This window comes from Patella vulgata, chromosome 7, assembly GCF_932274485.2.
Source record: "Patella vulgata chromosome 7, xgPatVulg1.2, whole genome shotgun sequence".
Lineage (NCBI taxonomy): Eukaryota > Metazoa > Mollusca > Gastropoda > Patellidae > Patella > Patella vulgata.
The window spans coordinates 66,812,388-66,828,093 of NC_065885.2; the positions used below are offsets into that span (position 1 = coordinate 66,812,388).

General features: G+C 36.7%; 1 protein-coding gene and 1 long non-coding RNA gene across 2 annotated transcripts; one reads left to right on the forward strand and one right to left on the reverse strand.

Annotated features, from left to right (window-relative positions):
* Positions 1-2,652: 2,652 nt before the first annotated feature.
* Positions 2,653-5,927, forward strand: LOC130013601 (uncharacterized). The gene is made up of 3 exons (XR_008788787.1): positions 2,653-2,852; positions 3,342-3,400; positions 4,405-5,927. It is a non-coding gene; the product is annotated as an uncharacterized LOC130013601 (long non-coding RNA).
* Positions 5,928-6,603: 676 nt separating this feature from the next.
* LOC126826767 (threonylcarbamoyl-AMP synthase) lies at positions 6,604-14,859 on the reverse strand. The gene is made up of 5 exons (XM_050555857.2): positions 14,631-14,859; positions 13,438-13,633; positions 11,819-12,053; positions 10,435-10,568; positions 6,604-9,561 (listed from the first exon to the last, which is right to left on the reverse strand). Exons 1-5 carry the CDS (start codon positions 14,671-14,673, stop codon positions 9,504-9,506), a joined length of 666 nt encoding a protein of 221 aa, XP_050411814.1. The 5' UTR covers positions 14,674-14,859; the 3' UTR covers positions 6,604-9,503.
* Between the last annotated feature and the right edge of the window lie 847 nt (positions 14,860-15,706).

The following is a 15,706-nucleotide window of genomic DNA, read 5'->3' on the forward strand; positions in this document are numbered from 1 at the left end:
CAAATTCCAACTGTCAAGGGTTCTTTTACGTGCATGCCAACATCTAGAAGGATTTCCGGGTTTTCATCCCAACCGAAAGACTAGAAGCTGTCCTTGCCAGGCTCTCCGTCAAAGCATCTAACTTTGATTCGTGGTTTTTAAAATCTAATCTTCTGATTGTGTTTTTGTTGTAGGGACGGAGATCTTCACATAACTTGTCACGAAACAACGTCGCAGAAAGAAGAATCAGTAACCATAGCAATCAGTTGACCAATCAGCAACTAGTTCATATTATTATAAATTCATATTTATCTTGGCCAGTACAGAACTTCATCATTTGTTAATCAGGCTGACATCTTTCACCAGAAATTATTTTTGTTTTATCAAATTGTTTGGGAAATGTTTCACGCTTAGGCAAATTTTGTGTCCAGTGTTTTTTTTTTACATGTACCATTATTAACGAAGACCTATCTCTCATCAAAGTACCATTATTAACGAAGACCTATCTCTCATCAAACACGTACCGTTATTAACGAAGACCTATCTCTCAATCAAACACCCGCTGTTTAGAACCGACTCTAGGGTTAAAAATATTCTTCCTTTTTGCATGGATATTTATTCAGGAGAAAAATATATACGTGATGACTAAATTCGGAAACCAGTAAGGAAGAAAATGTTCTCCGTTTAAACATTGATTGGTACAGGTCTAGACTGTTAACCGATAAGCTTAAGTTAAGAATTTACTCAAAATTGTTCGCCTTATAGCCCATTATAAAACTTGTGTAGATTTAATGTATCAAATACATCAATAAGAAACTATGTGCAAAGTTGTGTGTTTCTAGATCAAAGATATTTTTCATAAACAGTGATTGAAAGTTGAGTAAATTCTGAACTCAAGTCTGAGTGGTCTTTGTGAACTCAGGGCCCTTGGTCTTTGTGAACTCGGGGCCTGTGGTCTTTGTTTTCTAAACATCTTTAATTTTTTGGTAGCATTTCTTTGTGAAACGAAATGAAATGGGGTTTAAGGTCCTGCTTTTCTGCACTGACTGGGCTACTGCAGTATGCTATGAGGGAAATTTTGCCCAGGCAGCCAACACAGCATAAAGGACCTCCAGGTTATCAAGCCCGTGTCTTCCACACGGAGCAACCGGGGCTACGTTTCTTCCTAAACATTATTGCTAAGACAGGGGGGGGGGGGGATGGTTAGCATGTGCGCATATTATCATACGGTCTGTCATTGAGTCAACTGGCATGGGTTCGATTCCCCAGTTGTATGTGACAAGGAGTAGGGTTTGAATTTGATATAAGAGTAGGCCGCAGTGCAGCTGTCCGGACGAAACATCCCTCATCGCGCAATGTATGACGTATGACCATCTTCATTAGCCCAGTCGGAGCAGAGCAGTAGGACGTTAAATCACATTTCATTTCTGTTTAAATTATTATTTTCTCCCGTCAATACATAGTAAGCAAAATTTCCAATAGGTGTGTACTGTCTTTCTTCATTGATCGTTAATTAATTTGATTAATGTTATAGTTTTGTTGCCATGACAACAAACAATAACTGCATGTCACCCAGTGTTTGTGTTTTAGGATATAAGTAAATGTAGTTACAGTCTGTTTGATGCCCACCTTAAGATGTGAAGAGTGTATAATATTTTTTTTTGTATAAATGTAAAATAAATTACCATTTAATTTTATTATGTTGTTCATTTAATATACTCACAATATTTTCGGGGGATGTCATTGAGTCACATTGAGTCAACTGGCGTTGTTTCGATTACCCAGTTGTACGGGCAGAGAGTGGGTCTCCTCCCACTGCTAAAGAGTTTTGAAATCAAATTGAACCATATGTTAGTCCCGAAATGACCTAGTTTGTGTCAGTGGATGTTTAACCCTCTCTCTCTCTCTCAGAATATTTTCAAGGCATGATTTCAAGTTTGTCGGTGTTAGCAGCTTAGTGATTAGATATGGGAACTAGACTGTAAACCAGGGCTGGCCAACCTCCGGTGCATACACCTGATGTGGACCTTGTAAACCGGGAATGGCCAACCTCTGGTGCATACAATAGCTGATGTGGCCCTTGTATCCCAGTTATAAAATAAAATGGGAAATAACCGACATTTGATTTCGGTAAATGCAAATATTGACTACCTCGGATTCCTGAAATAGTTTAGATGTTTTAGTTTACTTAGTTTTATGTTGATCGTACTCAAACTGGCCAAGTCTCAGGCTTTTATGAACAGCATCGCCCCAAGATGATCTGTTCCTTGTTCAACTACAGCAACATAACAAGACAAGTTTTAGAGTATTTGTTAATTTTATTTTAAAAAAAATAAATATAAACATGATTTTAACCCGATATACAATTTATTTTCAATACACTTATTAAAAAATGGTTTTTTTTTTAATTTTTTTATTTATTTCTATATAAACACATTGGTTAGTCACTGGTTGAGTCAAAGAATTCCCTAAATTATGTGACGTCACAACATCACGGTCGATGTCATCTCACAAATATTAGAACAGATATACACCTGGGACCTTATTCATCAAAACTCAATCTGATTTAAAATACAGATCAATATTTCATTTTGTTTTTTATAATTTCGATGGCCTACACTACATGAAGTCGTTTTTTATACTTTCGATGACCTACAATACATGAAGAATCGGCTGAGATAAGATGTTTATCTCATGGTGTTGCCGTAAAGGTGGAGAATGAATCAAATAAACCTCTAATAGTTTTACCCAGGTCAAGTTTAATACCTTCACGGAAACAACATAGTTTTATTTTACAACAAGAACAGACAACTCTTCGTATGGAGATATATGAAACAGATTCAGATAATCAATGTCAAGATTTATTAGCCAAGGTATACAAATTATTTTCTTTACCATTGTTCTATTAAAGACATGACAGGTTTCTCAGATCGTTCTATTACTGTAAAACTAGGACTTAGGGGGGTTTCTCTAATTGTTCTATTACTTATGGGGGGGGGGGGGAGTGACCAAATGGTTAGCACATACGCATTGTATCACAAGGTCTTACGTGGTTTGGATTCCCCGGTTGTACGTGACAAGGCGTAGGACCGCCTATCTAACCTCATGGGTTTTATGAGGGTCTCTGTCTCTGTCTCTCTCTGTCTCTGTCTCTCTCTCTCTCTATATCTCTATTACTCTGGTATTGTTCTATTACTGTTAAGTAAGACTTGGGTTTCTCTAACTATTCTATTACTGTTAAGTAAGAACTTTGTTTTTTTTCTATTTATTCTATTACTGTTAAGTAAGGAGTTTCATGTTTCCATGGTAACATAACAAGGATGTAATGTGGTCTCTGTTAATTAATGTTTATATTGTTGTAGATAATTATGAGAGATTTACCTGCTGGTGCAACAATACAATCCAGTTTTCATCTCAGAAGGTAAGGTTTTATCTATCATCTTTTTGCATTGTTACATTGGTATTCTCTATGAGTTAGATTTGTAGCATCTAGAGCTAGACCTATAGCATCAAGAGTTAGATGTGTAGCCTCTAGTGTTAGATGTGTAGCCTCTAGAGTTCGACTTATAGTGTCTGTAGTTAGAATTGTAGCATCTAGAGCTGGGCTTATAGCATCTAAAGTTAGATTTGTAGCATCTAGAGCTGGACTTATAGCATCTAGAGTTAGATTTGTAGCCTCTAGAGCTGAATCTGTAGCATCTAGAGCTGGTCAGTAGCATCTAGAGCTTGAATTGGTAGCCTCAGGAGCTGGACACGTAGCATCTAGAGTTCAATTGGTAACCTCAAGAGCTGGACTGTAGCATCTAGAGTCATATTGGTAGCCTCTAGAGTTAGATATGTATCATCTAGAGTTAAATTGGTAGCTTCTAGAGCTGGACTGATAGCATCTAGAGTTAGATTGGTAGCCTCTAGAGTTAGATTTGTAGCCTCTAGAGCTAGACCTATAGCATCTAGAGTTAGATCGTAGCATCTTAAATTGGATCTATAGCATCTAGAGTTAGATTGGTAGCCTCTAGAGCTGGACTGATAGCATCTAAACTTAGATGTAGCATCTAGAGGAACTGATAGCATCTAAAGCATCTAATAGAGTACAGATTTGATGTCAGTTGAATAAAGTCAAAGCATCAGAACCAAAATGAAATGAAATGGGGTTTAATGTCATCCTACTTTTCTGCACCGACTGGGCTAATGAAGATGGACGTATGCCATACAGTGTGCTATGAGGGTAATTTTGCCCAGCCTACTCTTATTTCAAATTCCAACTGTCAAGGGTTCTTTTACGTGCATGCCAACATCTAGAAGGATTTCCGGGTTTTCATCCCAACCGAAAGACTAGAAGCTGTCCTTGCCAGGCTCTCCGTCAAAGCATCTAACTTTGATTTGTGTTTTTTAAAATCTAATCTTCTGATTGTGTTTTTGTTGTAGGGACGGAGATCTTCACATAACTTGTCACGAAACAACGTCGCAGAAAGAAGAATCAGTAACCATAGCAATCAGTTGACCAATCAGCAACTAGTTCATATTATTATAAATTCATATTTATCTTGGCCAGTACAGAACTTCATCATTTGTTAATCAGGCTGACATCTTTCACCAGAAATTATTTTTGTTTTATCAAATTGTTTGGGAAATGTTTCACGCTTAGGCAAATTTTGTTTCCCGTGTTTATTTTACATGTACCGTTATTAACGAAGACCTATCTCTCATCAAACACGCGCTGTTTATTTTACATGTACCGTTATTAACGAAGACCTATCTCTCATCAAACACGCGCTGTTTAGAACCGACTCTAGGCTTAAAAATATTCTTCCTTTTTGCATGGATATTTATTCAGGAGAAAAATATATACGTGATGACTAAATTCGGAAACCAGTAAGGAAGAAAATGTTCTCCGTTTAAACATTGATTGGTACAGGTCTAGACTGTTAACAGATAAGCTTAAGTTAAGAATTTACTCAAAATTATTCGCCTTATAGCCCATTATAAAACTTTTGTAGATTTAATGTATCAAATACATCAATAAGAAACTATGTGCAAAGTTGTGTGTTTCTAGATCAAAGATATTTTTCATAACAGTGATTGAAAGTTGAGTAAATTCTGAACTCAAGTCTGAGTGGTCTTTGTGAACTCAGGGCCCTTGGTCTTTGTGAACTCGGGGCCTGTGGTCTTTGTGAACTCGGGGCCTGTGGTCTTTGTTTTCTAAACCTCTTTAATTTTTTGGTAGCTTTTCTTTGTGAAACGAAATGAAATGGGGTTTAAGGTCCTGCTTTTCTGCACTGACTGGGCTACTGCAGTATGCTATGAGGGAAATTTTGCCCAGGCAGCCAACACAGCATAAAGGACCTCCAGGTTATCAAGCCCGTGTCTTCCACACGGAGCAACCGGGGCTACGTTTCTTCCTAAACATTATTGCTAAGACAGGGGGGGGGGGAATGGTTAGCATGTGCGCATATTATCATACGGTCTGTCATTGAGTCAACTGGCATGGGTTCGATTCCCCAGTTGTATGTGACAAGGAGTAGGGTTTGAATTTGATATAAGAGTAGGCCGCAGTGCCGCTGTCCGGACGAAACATCCCTCATCGCGCAATGTATGACGTATGCCCATCTTCATTAGCCCAGTCGGAGCAGAGCAGTAGGACGTTAAATCACATTTCATTTCTGTTTAAATTATTATTTTCTCCCGTCAATACATAGTAAGCAAAATTTCCAATAGGTGTGTACTGACTTTCAGTTAAAGTTTCTTCATTGATCGTTAATTAATTTGATTAATGTTATAGTTTTGTTGCCATGACAACAAACAATAACTGCATGTCGAACAGTGTTTGTGTTTTAGGATATAAGTAAATGTAGTTACAGTCTGTTTGATGCCCACCTTAAGATGTGAAGAGTGTATAATATTTTTTTTTGTATAAATGTAAAATAAATTACCATTTAACTTTATTATGTTGTTCATTTGATATACTCACAATATTTTCGGGGGATGTCATTGAGTCACATTGAGTCAAATGGCGTTGTTTCGATTCCCCAGTTGTACGGGCAGAGAGTGGGTTTCCTCCCACTGCTAAAGAGTTTTGAAATCAAATTGAACCATATGTTAGTCCCGAAATGACCTAGTTTGTGTCAGTGGATGTTTAACCCTCTCTCTCTCAGAATATTTTCAAGGCATGATTTCAAGTTTGTCGGTGTTAGCAGCTTAGGGCTGGCCAACTTCCGGTGCATACACCTGATGTGGCCCTTGTAAACCGGGAATGGCCAACCTCTGGTGCATACAATAGCTGATGTGGCGCTTGTATCCCAGTTATAAAATAAAATGGGAAATAACCGATATTTGATTTCGGTAAATGCAAATATTGACTACCTCGGATTCCTGAAATAGTTTAGATGTTTTAGTTTACTTAGTTTTATGTTGATCGTACTCAAACTGGCCAAGTCTCAGGCTTTTATGAACAGCATCGCCCCAAGATGATCTGTTCCTTGTTCAACTACAGCAACATAACAAGACAAGTTTTAGAGTATTTGTTAATTTTATTTAAAAAAAAATAAATATAAACATGATTTTAACCCGATATACAATATATTTTCAATACACTTATTAAAAAATTATTTATTTCTATATAAACACATTGGTTAGTCACTGGTTGAGTCAAAAATTCCCTAAATTATGTGACGTCACAACGTCACGGTCGATGTCATCTCACAAATATTAGAACAGATATACACCTGGGACCTTATTCATCAAAACTCAATCTGATTTAAAATACAGATCAATATTTCATTTTGTTTTTTATAATTTCGATGGCCTACACTACATGAAGTCGTTTTTTATACTTTCGATGACCTACAATACATGAAGATCTGACTAGTTGTACTGGGAGGTAGCGTCAGGTGTCACACAAGCGGCTTTACACCCTATGACGTCAGACATTGATTAATCAATCAGCATTGACCATTTCATTGGCTAATTCCTCAATATAACAACTCTTCCAGATCCTAGTGTAGTAAAGACAATAAAATGAAATTTTGAACTATGAAAAACAAAACGAAATAGGATCTGTGTTTTAACCAGATTGATCAAAACTTAAAATATTGTAAAAATTCTGCCCTTTTATGGGTCAAGAGCTACAATGTGTTTTTACCTCTCAACCAACGAAATGGCTCAATCCTTAAAATATCTTAGTTTTAGCTTTTGTAAATTACGCCCGAGGACATCACTATAGTGTGTTTTGTTTTAAAATGTGACATCATATTGAAATCGAGAGACGAGTGGCATTGTAAAACTTATATACACCAGTTGTATGGTGTGGCTTATATACACCAGTTGTATGGTGTGGCTTATATACACCAGTTGTATAGTGTGGCTTATATACACCAGTTGTATGGTGTGGCTTATATACACCAGTTGTATGGTGTGGCTTATATACACCAGTTGTATGGTGTGGCGACGCCCGAAGCTGGATTGTCAGTCTGGAACGTCCAGAATTGACGGAATTGCAATCGAGTGACACAGAATTCAGTCCTGTCACAGTTCTGTCTGTCCCGACAACGGAGGTGGTGTGAGTAGAATCACGATGTAATTAAACACCACGAACATGATTCAGCTGTCCTGGTTGGTTGAGATATTTCCTCGTGCAGTCGGCACACCGGTTCTAGCCCCAAATTCCTATTTTCACTCAAACGTCTCTATTTAGGGGTTTCCGGGACGTCCAATCGAGCATCGCCATGGTGTGTTTGTTTTAACATGTGTTTCGCTTTTGGTCCTACCAATGAACTCAACTGTAAATGCTTTTAACAAAGAGACTTAAACATTATTTGGTGAATCTCAGACATTGTCAACATATGTTGTCAACATATTGTCAACTGTAAATGCTTTTAACAAAGAGACTTAAACATTATTTGGTGAATCTCAGACATTGTCAACATATGTTAAAGGGACAATAACACTTGTGCTGTCTTGACAGCTCCAGAAAATAAAAAATAGCCTTATTCTAAGTACTAGATGTGTTAGTGTCCTACCTGTTTTTTAAATTATCCATTAAATCCTATTTTACTTGTCCAAAGGGTTCAAAAATATTTTTAAATCCAAGTCAAATTTGAAAAGATTTACGTCAGGCTTTTCAAATCATTTAGTTGAATTTTTCCAATTTTTTAAATTAGGTGTGTTAAGATGAAATTTGTATCATCAATTAATTGGAATATTGTAAAATAGTGCAATTTGTTGACCAGAATAAAGATTGGGAAATATTATTCAGTTACAAAAAGAGTGGTATTGAGCCTTTAAATCCAAATAAAACTATTAACAAAGATAAATAAACATCATTTGGTGAATTTCAAACATTGTCAATATATCATGCTAAACCGAAATAAAACTATTTTAAAAATAAATGCAAAAATGTCTGATATTGATACATGATTTAATTAACTATAAAAACAATGTTTGTAGAGTGACCTGAGTTACATTGGGTTCATATTAAATGATGGTCCCCATATTTTACAGTTTTAAATAATATAAAATACAATAATTCACTAAATAAAACATTGATAAAAAGACAAATTGACAGACACCAGATGGACTGTGGCTAATAAAGCAGGAATTATTTCTGACACTATGTCAGGGGCGGATCCAGGAATTTTTTCAGGAGGGAGTTTGCCAGCTTCCTGAGAAAATGTATCCTCCCTTCCCCCCCCCCCCTCGGCTTGAAATTTTTTGAGAAATACATGGTCTCTATCGTCATTTTGGCGTATATACACACATTGATCTTTTAAAACAGAGAAATCCAACATCCTGTTTGACGTCAAATTTTATTATGAATTAATACGATGACATTGTGATTCAATTTTATTGATGCAAAGCATTAATTGTGATATCACATATGTCTATATCATTATCTCACGCTTTGAGTGCCCATCCTGTCGCACCATCTGACGAAAAAGGATAAAGCACAATTATGACACTTTTCTCATAAAAAAGGTTGTTTTACAAAAATTTTTATGTAGCTGAGCGGGGGTGGGGGGCTGGTGGATCCCCCAAACCTCCCCTCTGGATCCGCGGCTGTATGTATATCCAAGAGATTACAGATTTGGTGTGACAATATGAAAATATCATTCTATAAAGTAAGTGCAGGAAGACCACACTACACACAAAACCAAAAAGATAAGACAAACCTGCGGACACCACAAACTACACAGACATTGTAAGAAATCAACAATAGATATCAAATCAGATGATACAAGGTTGATGTTAGATTTAGTGTGACGCCTCTTCCAAATACACCTTGACAAAAAACTTGACAATTTTCAGTATTTTTTCATAAAACTCAAATACCTACATGAGCAGTTGTATATCAAATCATTTCATTGATCGAGATGTGCTCAAATCGTTCCGTTTATCCTCTGCATTCATTGAGATGTGAGTTTATACAAAGATGTGCTCAAATCGAACTGCGGCCAAATCATCCCTCCATCGTTCAAACCATATAGATAAATAAATTGTAAAATTTCTATGTAGAAAACTGTGATGCGATGCTAAGACTTCTCTTGTAATTTATGTTTATGTAAAATCTTTAATGTTTTCTCATAACCACTGAAAAACAAACAACAATACATTAATTTAAAATCCCGAGCAAACTACAATATTGTGAAATATGACTCGCTAAAAATAGAAAATCAGTTCAAAAATGGTTCCATGTGTTCAGTATTTTACAAAGATCTTTGCTGTTTGATTTGTTGGCCACGAACATTTAATGATAGTCCAGTTTTAAATCTGATAGAATTACTTGTTGGTGGTGCTGAACAGAGGGCCTGGCTTTCCCCTTCATCTGTGATGCTGAACAGGGGGCCTGGCTTTCCCCTTCGTCAGTGGTGCTGAAAAGACTGCCTGGCTTTCCCAAGTTGCAACACCGCTAGTCGAGTTACAAGACTTTGGCTTTAATACCGAGTCGATTTAAGCCCCAAGTCTTCACAAAGTTGCGATAAATATGTAGAGTCGCAAGTAGGGTCTTTGAATCAACTTAAGTTGGACTCGAATCTTAGGATGTTAACTCCTGTTTCGATACATTATTAAAAGTTAATGAGGTATTATGGGAGATTAGATAAAGAGTTGACTGTTCTCGCTATAATAGTTAAAAAATAGATAACGTAAATAGACGATGTTGAAAATTTCAGTCAAATTGCTACACTACGAATTGAAATTATAGCTTTTGAATCTCGCTCATCATTACTAAAGTCGGTAAGTTAAAAAACATAGTCTCGATTATCCATTTTTGGATTTAATCATCAATAAGTGTTGAGCATTGATTGGATTCCAATCCGGTGAAAATCCAACACATAAGATAACATTGAGGGTTGATTATGGTTTACATAAGTTAATTAATAGTTTATATAACATTTCAGGCCTAAAGAAAGACTTGCAATAGGCAGATCTAGCTCTTGTATAATGTATGTTTAATTAAATTACCTCCCCTGTCGTATAATTCTATAAAAGCCTGAAGTTGATAAATCGACAACAGTTGACCCTGACCTCTCTCCACTTGAACTTAAAATACCACCATCTATTATAAGATCCAGCTTTGGCCATAAATGTTTAAACTCCTGTAAATTAAACAACAATTCTAAAAATATACACAGAATACATAATACAACAATTATACAGAATACATAAAACATCAATTATATAGAATACATAAATAAAACAACAATTATACAGAATACATAGAGAGAGAAAAATGGGGTTTAACGTCCACTCGACACAAACTAGGTCATTTCGGGACTAACATATGGTTTAATTTTTATTTCAATAATTCGCTTGCGCGTACGGGTCTTTAGCAGTGGGAGGAAACCCGAGAACCCGGAGAAAACCCACGAGGTTGGACAGGCGACCCAACTCCTTGTCATGTACAACCGGGGATTCGAAACCAAGCCAGTTGACTCAATGACAGGTCTTATGATACAGCATGCACGTGCTAACCATTCGGCCATCCACCGCCCCCCCCCCCCCAATACATAAATAAAACAACAATTATCATAAAACAACAATTATACAGAATACATAAAACAACAATTATACAGAATACATAAAACAACAATTATACAGAATACAACAATCGCTACAACTATGGTATTATTTAGTTGTATTGTTTTATCAGGAGTTTCTGTATTTAATGTTTAATTTCAAACTATTGTTGGAAAACTGTTCAAATCTGTTGAGAATCATAGAAAACCATTGGATTCCTACTGTTACATAGTTTAAAGGGTCTGTCTAGATTAGATATGTGTGTGAAATAGCTTTATTTAACGTCCGCTTCCACCGAAGTGATATCGCAAACAATAGATTAGATAATGGGTGTTGGGTTTATAACTGTTTACTTTCTGGATCAGTGTTCAGTAATTAACCAGTCTGTTAATTACTCAACATCTTTTGAGAAATTAAACAGTTATAAACCTGATACTCATTATCTAATGTCATAGAATTTACATCACATTATAATTCATGATAAATTTATAACATATTATAATTTATGATAAATTTACACAGAGATTCTCCTACGAGTCTTTTTTGATATTTTTTATACCAAAAGAGACGAGTAGGAGATTTTATTTATCACCCAATCCCTTCTTACATGCACAAATAAATAAATGTAAGGAGATATCGCAGTAGATTATGAAATATATCACACAAGCGATATCTACTGTAGAATGTATTATTGGGTGATAAATCACATTATAATTTATGATAAATTTACATCCAAACGACTAGACACTGCCCATGTCAGGCCCTCCGTCCTGCAACACTGACAAGGGGAAACTGCGCTGGAAAAAATTATAACTAATGTCTTTCTTACCTCTACTGATAGAGAGCTCCTATCATAACTAATATTAGCACTGGTTAGAGCTATCGGTTGTCGACATCGTTGTGCTAAGCTACGAATAAACTTGTGATCGGGAATGCGTACACCGATCAGCTTCGTATCTGGGTTTAGTCGTGGATTTAATTCCTCAGATCTTTCCATCACCACGGTAACCGGACCTGGTAATAATTCTGATAACAAATCATTATTCACCGTTACTTTACTCCACCTGAAAAAAAAAACACATTGTTGTCATAGCAACAAAAATACTAGCACGATATAACATTAAATCAACGAATCACGATTCGCGTATTGAATCAATTTTTTTTTAAATTATTTTTTTAATGTTTTTTTTGTTGCATCAATAAGTAACCTGTCACTTTTAATTCTACATGTCACACATTATCCATTAAAAGCATAATTATTTATGGGGTCACGGTGGCTAAGTGAGTAAGACGCTGGCTCGCTAGCCTGGAGGTCGGGTGTTCGATCCCTGCATTGGCTGAGAAAGATAATTCAGATTTTCCGGCGTAGTTTCCCCCTTGTCAGTTATTCAGGATGGAGGGCCTGACAAGAACAGCTGTCTAGTCATTCAGATGGGATAGAAAACCGAGGTCCCATGTATACAATGTCGTGCTGTGCACATAAAAAATCCCTTGACAGTTGGAATTTGATATAAAAGTAGGCCATAGTGCCGCTGTCTGGGCAACATTTCCCTCATAGCACACTATATCGTGTATGCCCGTCTTAATTAGCCCACTTCGAAGCAGAACAGCAGGACGTTAAACCCCATTTCATTTCATACATTATCCATAGGTACACAACACCCTTAAATTGTGGGGGGTTGGATGGCTGAATGGTTAGCATGCGCTCGCTGTATCATAAAGTCTGTCATTGAGTCGACTGGCGGGGTTTCGAATCCCCGGTTGTACGTGGCAAGGAGTAGGGTCGCCTGTCCAACCTCGTGGGTTTTCTCCAGGTGCTCCGGTTTCCTCCCACTGCTACAGACCCCTACGCGAATTATTGAAATAAAATTAAACCATATGTTAGTCCCGAAATGACCTAGTTTGTGTCGAGTGGACGTTAAACCCCATTTCTCTCTCTCTCTCTCTCCCTTAAATTGTTTTGGTCCTTATTTGGACCTGAATAATAATTGTAATTTTCTTTCCGGGTTTTAGTGACTCCAATAAAAATAAAACTATTCATTCATCCTGTTATTTTCTTGGTAAATATTGTCCTGGTTATAAATCGCAATATGAATCGTATCGAAGCAAAAGTATCGCAATATGTATTGTATCGTGACTGCAGTCGCAATACCCAGCACTAAAAATACATAATACACTGCACAATTACAGGCCAACTTTTATAGTCCCCTGGGTTGAATTGGGGAGGGGGGGGATATTTCAATAATTCGCTTGCCCGTAGGGGTCTTCAACAGTGGGGCAGAAGCTCCCGGAGAAAACCCAAGAGGTTGGCGGGCGACCCTACACCTTGTCACGTTCAACTGGGGAATCGAAACCATTTGACTTTTAATGACAGACCTTATGATGCAACGCACATATGTTAACCGTTCGGCTACCCCCTACCCCGAGAAAAAGTAGGATTACCATTACCTGTAAATATCGTCAATATCGCCGACACTGATTGCGATTGGTTTCTGTAAATCACGTTGTTTAATATTATAGATTCTATTTATAGCTTCTACATCCTGTGATAACGCAGCAATACCATATATGGTATCGGTTGGTACAGCTATCACACCACCAGACAATAACACGTCTGATGCAGACTTCTGTAATAAATGTTGTTCTGAAATAAAAGAAAGAGAGAGAAATGGGGTTTAATGTCCACTCAACACAAACTAGGTCATTTCGGGACTAACATATGGTTTAATTTAATTTCAATAATTCGCTTGCACATAGGAGGTGTTTTAGCAGTGGGAGGAAACCGGAGGACCCAGAGAAAACCCACGAAGTTGGACAGAGCAAGTCAGCAACCCTACTCTTTGTTATGTACAACCGGGGATTCGGAACCACGCCAGTTACCATGACAGACTTTATGATACAGCGTGCACATGCTAACCATTCGGCCATCGTCACTGTTTGTTATGTACAACCGGGGATTCGAAACCACGCCAGTTACCATGACAGACTTTATGAAACAGCGTGCACATGCTAACCATTCGGACATCATCACTGAGAGTGAGAGACAGACGGAGAAGAAGACTGGTGAAGGAGATTTATAAAAAAAAAACCTATAATTAAAGGAGCTAAATCGCTAATATTTTGGACCTAGAAATTGGCACAAATGGGTCGCAACACATATAATAATGTAATATGAATTTATATAAACTGTTTTACATTCAATCGTGTCCGTTTTACTGTGAATTGTCATCAGTTATGTTCGTTGAAATACGCCTGAAGTCTCAACCGCAAGTAAGTTTCTAGCGTCTGGTTATTCCAGTCAACACCGATATTGTTTATTGCTCATGCTCTCCAAATAAGAATATGATATCACCGTTTGACATGACTTGTGGAATATGTCTAGCCTCATTCTTTGAGCACCTTGTTACAAATGGCGCTGAAACGCATTATGGTACACGATTCGTGTACCAATGGTAAAATGTTTATTTTGTCTTAAATATTGGATATCAGAAGCCCATCTTTTCCAGGTAAGATCACAACATAAATGCTGATTTAAATTGAAAAAAAAATTCGTGTTTTCAATGTCGAAGATTTTGGATGATATTGAGTTACGGACTTAGCTACTTTAAATCATTAATACAATCATTTGGATTTAGATTTACCTTTCCCTTCCAGAAGAGACAATAACTTGACGATTCTAGCCATGACACCAGTCTAGCAGTGTTATACCATCAGTCCGTCTTACTGTTTTCACTCAGTCTCTATGGTAAAATCTAACCCAATGTGTTTACAATCATTGTTGACATATTTCTTGTTATTACACGTGCTTCCGGTCAAGTTGCATCCAAATTTCATCAGCATTTCACGGTACTAAAATATGAAAATGTTCCAAGGGAGACAACTCAACTTACCGAACACAAATGGGCTGTTCGTTGGCAACCTATTCAGAATAAAGACAACAGTCGCCCAAACTCATCTACTTTTATCAACCAATAAAATCCAACGTTACGTCTATCAAATGAAAGTAGAATATATTATTTTTATCCATTCCTTTAGCTCAGAACAGAGGTTTAATTTCGCATTACCGGTATCTTACAAAATTCTGGACATCCAATTAAATATATTCCGAAAGGTAATTAAATAAGCTTTCCAAATATTATTAGTAAAAGTTGGCACAGTCATATTAAAGGGGTGCACTCTCAACCTTAACATGGCTAATTTTTAAAAATATTTAAAGGGAAAGACCGTTAAATCCCGTGTCAAAATTCGGATCATCGTACAAAATTCTGATGATCCAACTAAATATATTCTAAAAAGTAATTAAATAAGCTTTTCAAATATTATTAGTAAAAGTTGGCACAATCATATTAAAGAGGTGCGCTCTCAACCTGAACATAGCCAATTGTTCAATGTTCTAAATCTAAAGATAGACCAGTATTTTTTTCGATGTCCAAATTCGGATCATCGTACAAAATTCGGAGCATCCAGCTATATATATTCTGAAAGATAACTGAATAAGCTTTCTAAATATTATTAGTAAAAGTTAGCACAATCATATTAATGGGGTGCGCTCTCATCCTAAACGTCGCAAATTTTTCAATATTTTAAAGTGAAAGAACGGTAATATTCCGAGTCAAAATTCGGACCATCGTACGTACAACGATACCCAACAGTTTTCATAACCACGACTAATAGCTCCCAAATAATATATAATTAACAGTAGTTTAACTTTTATAAA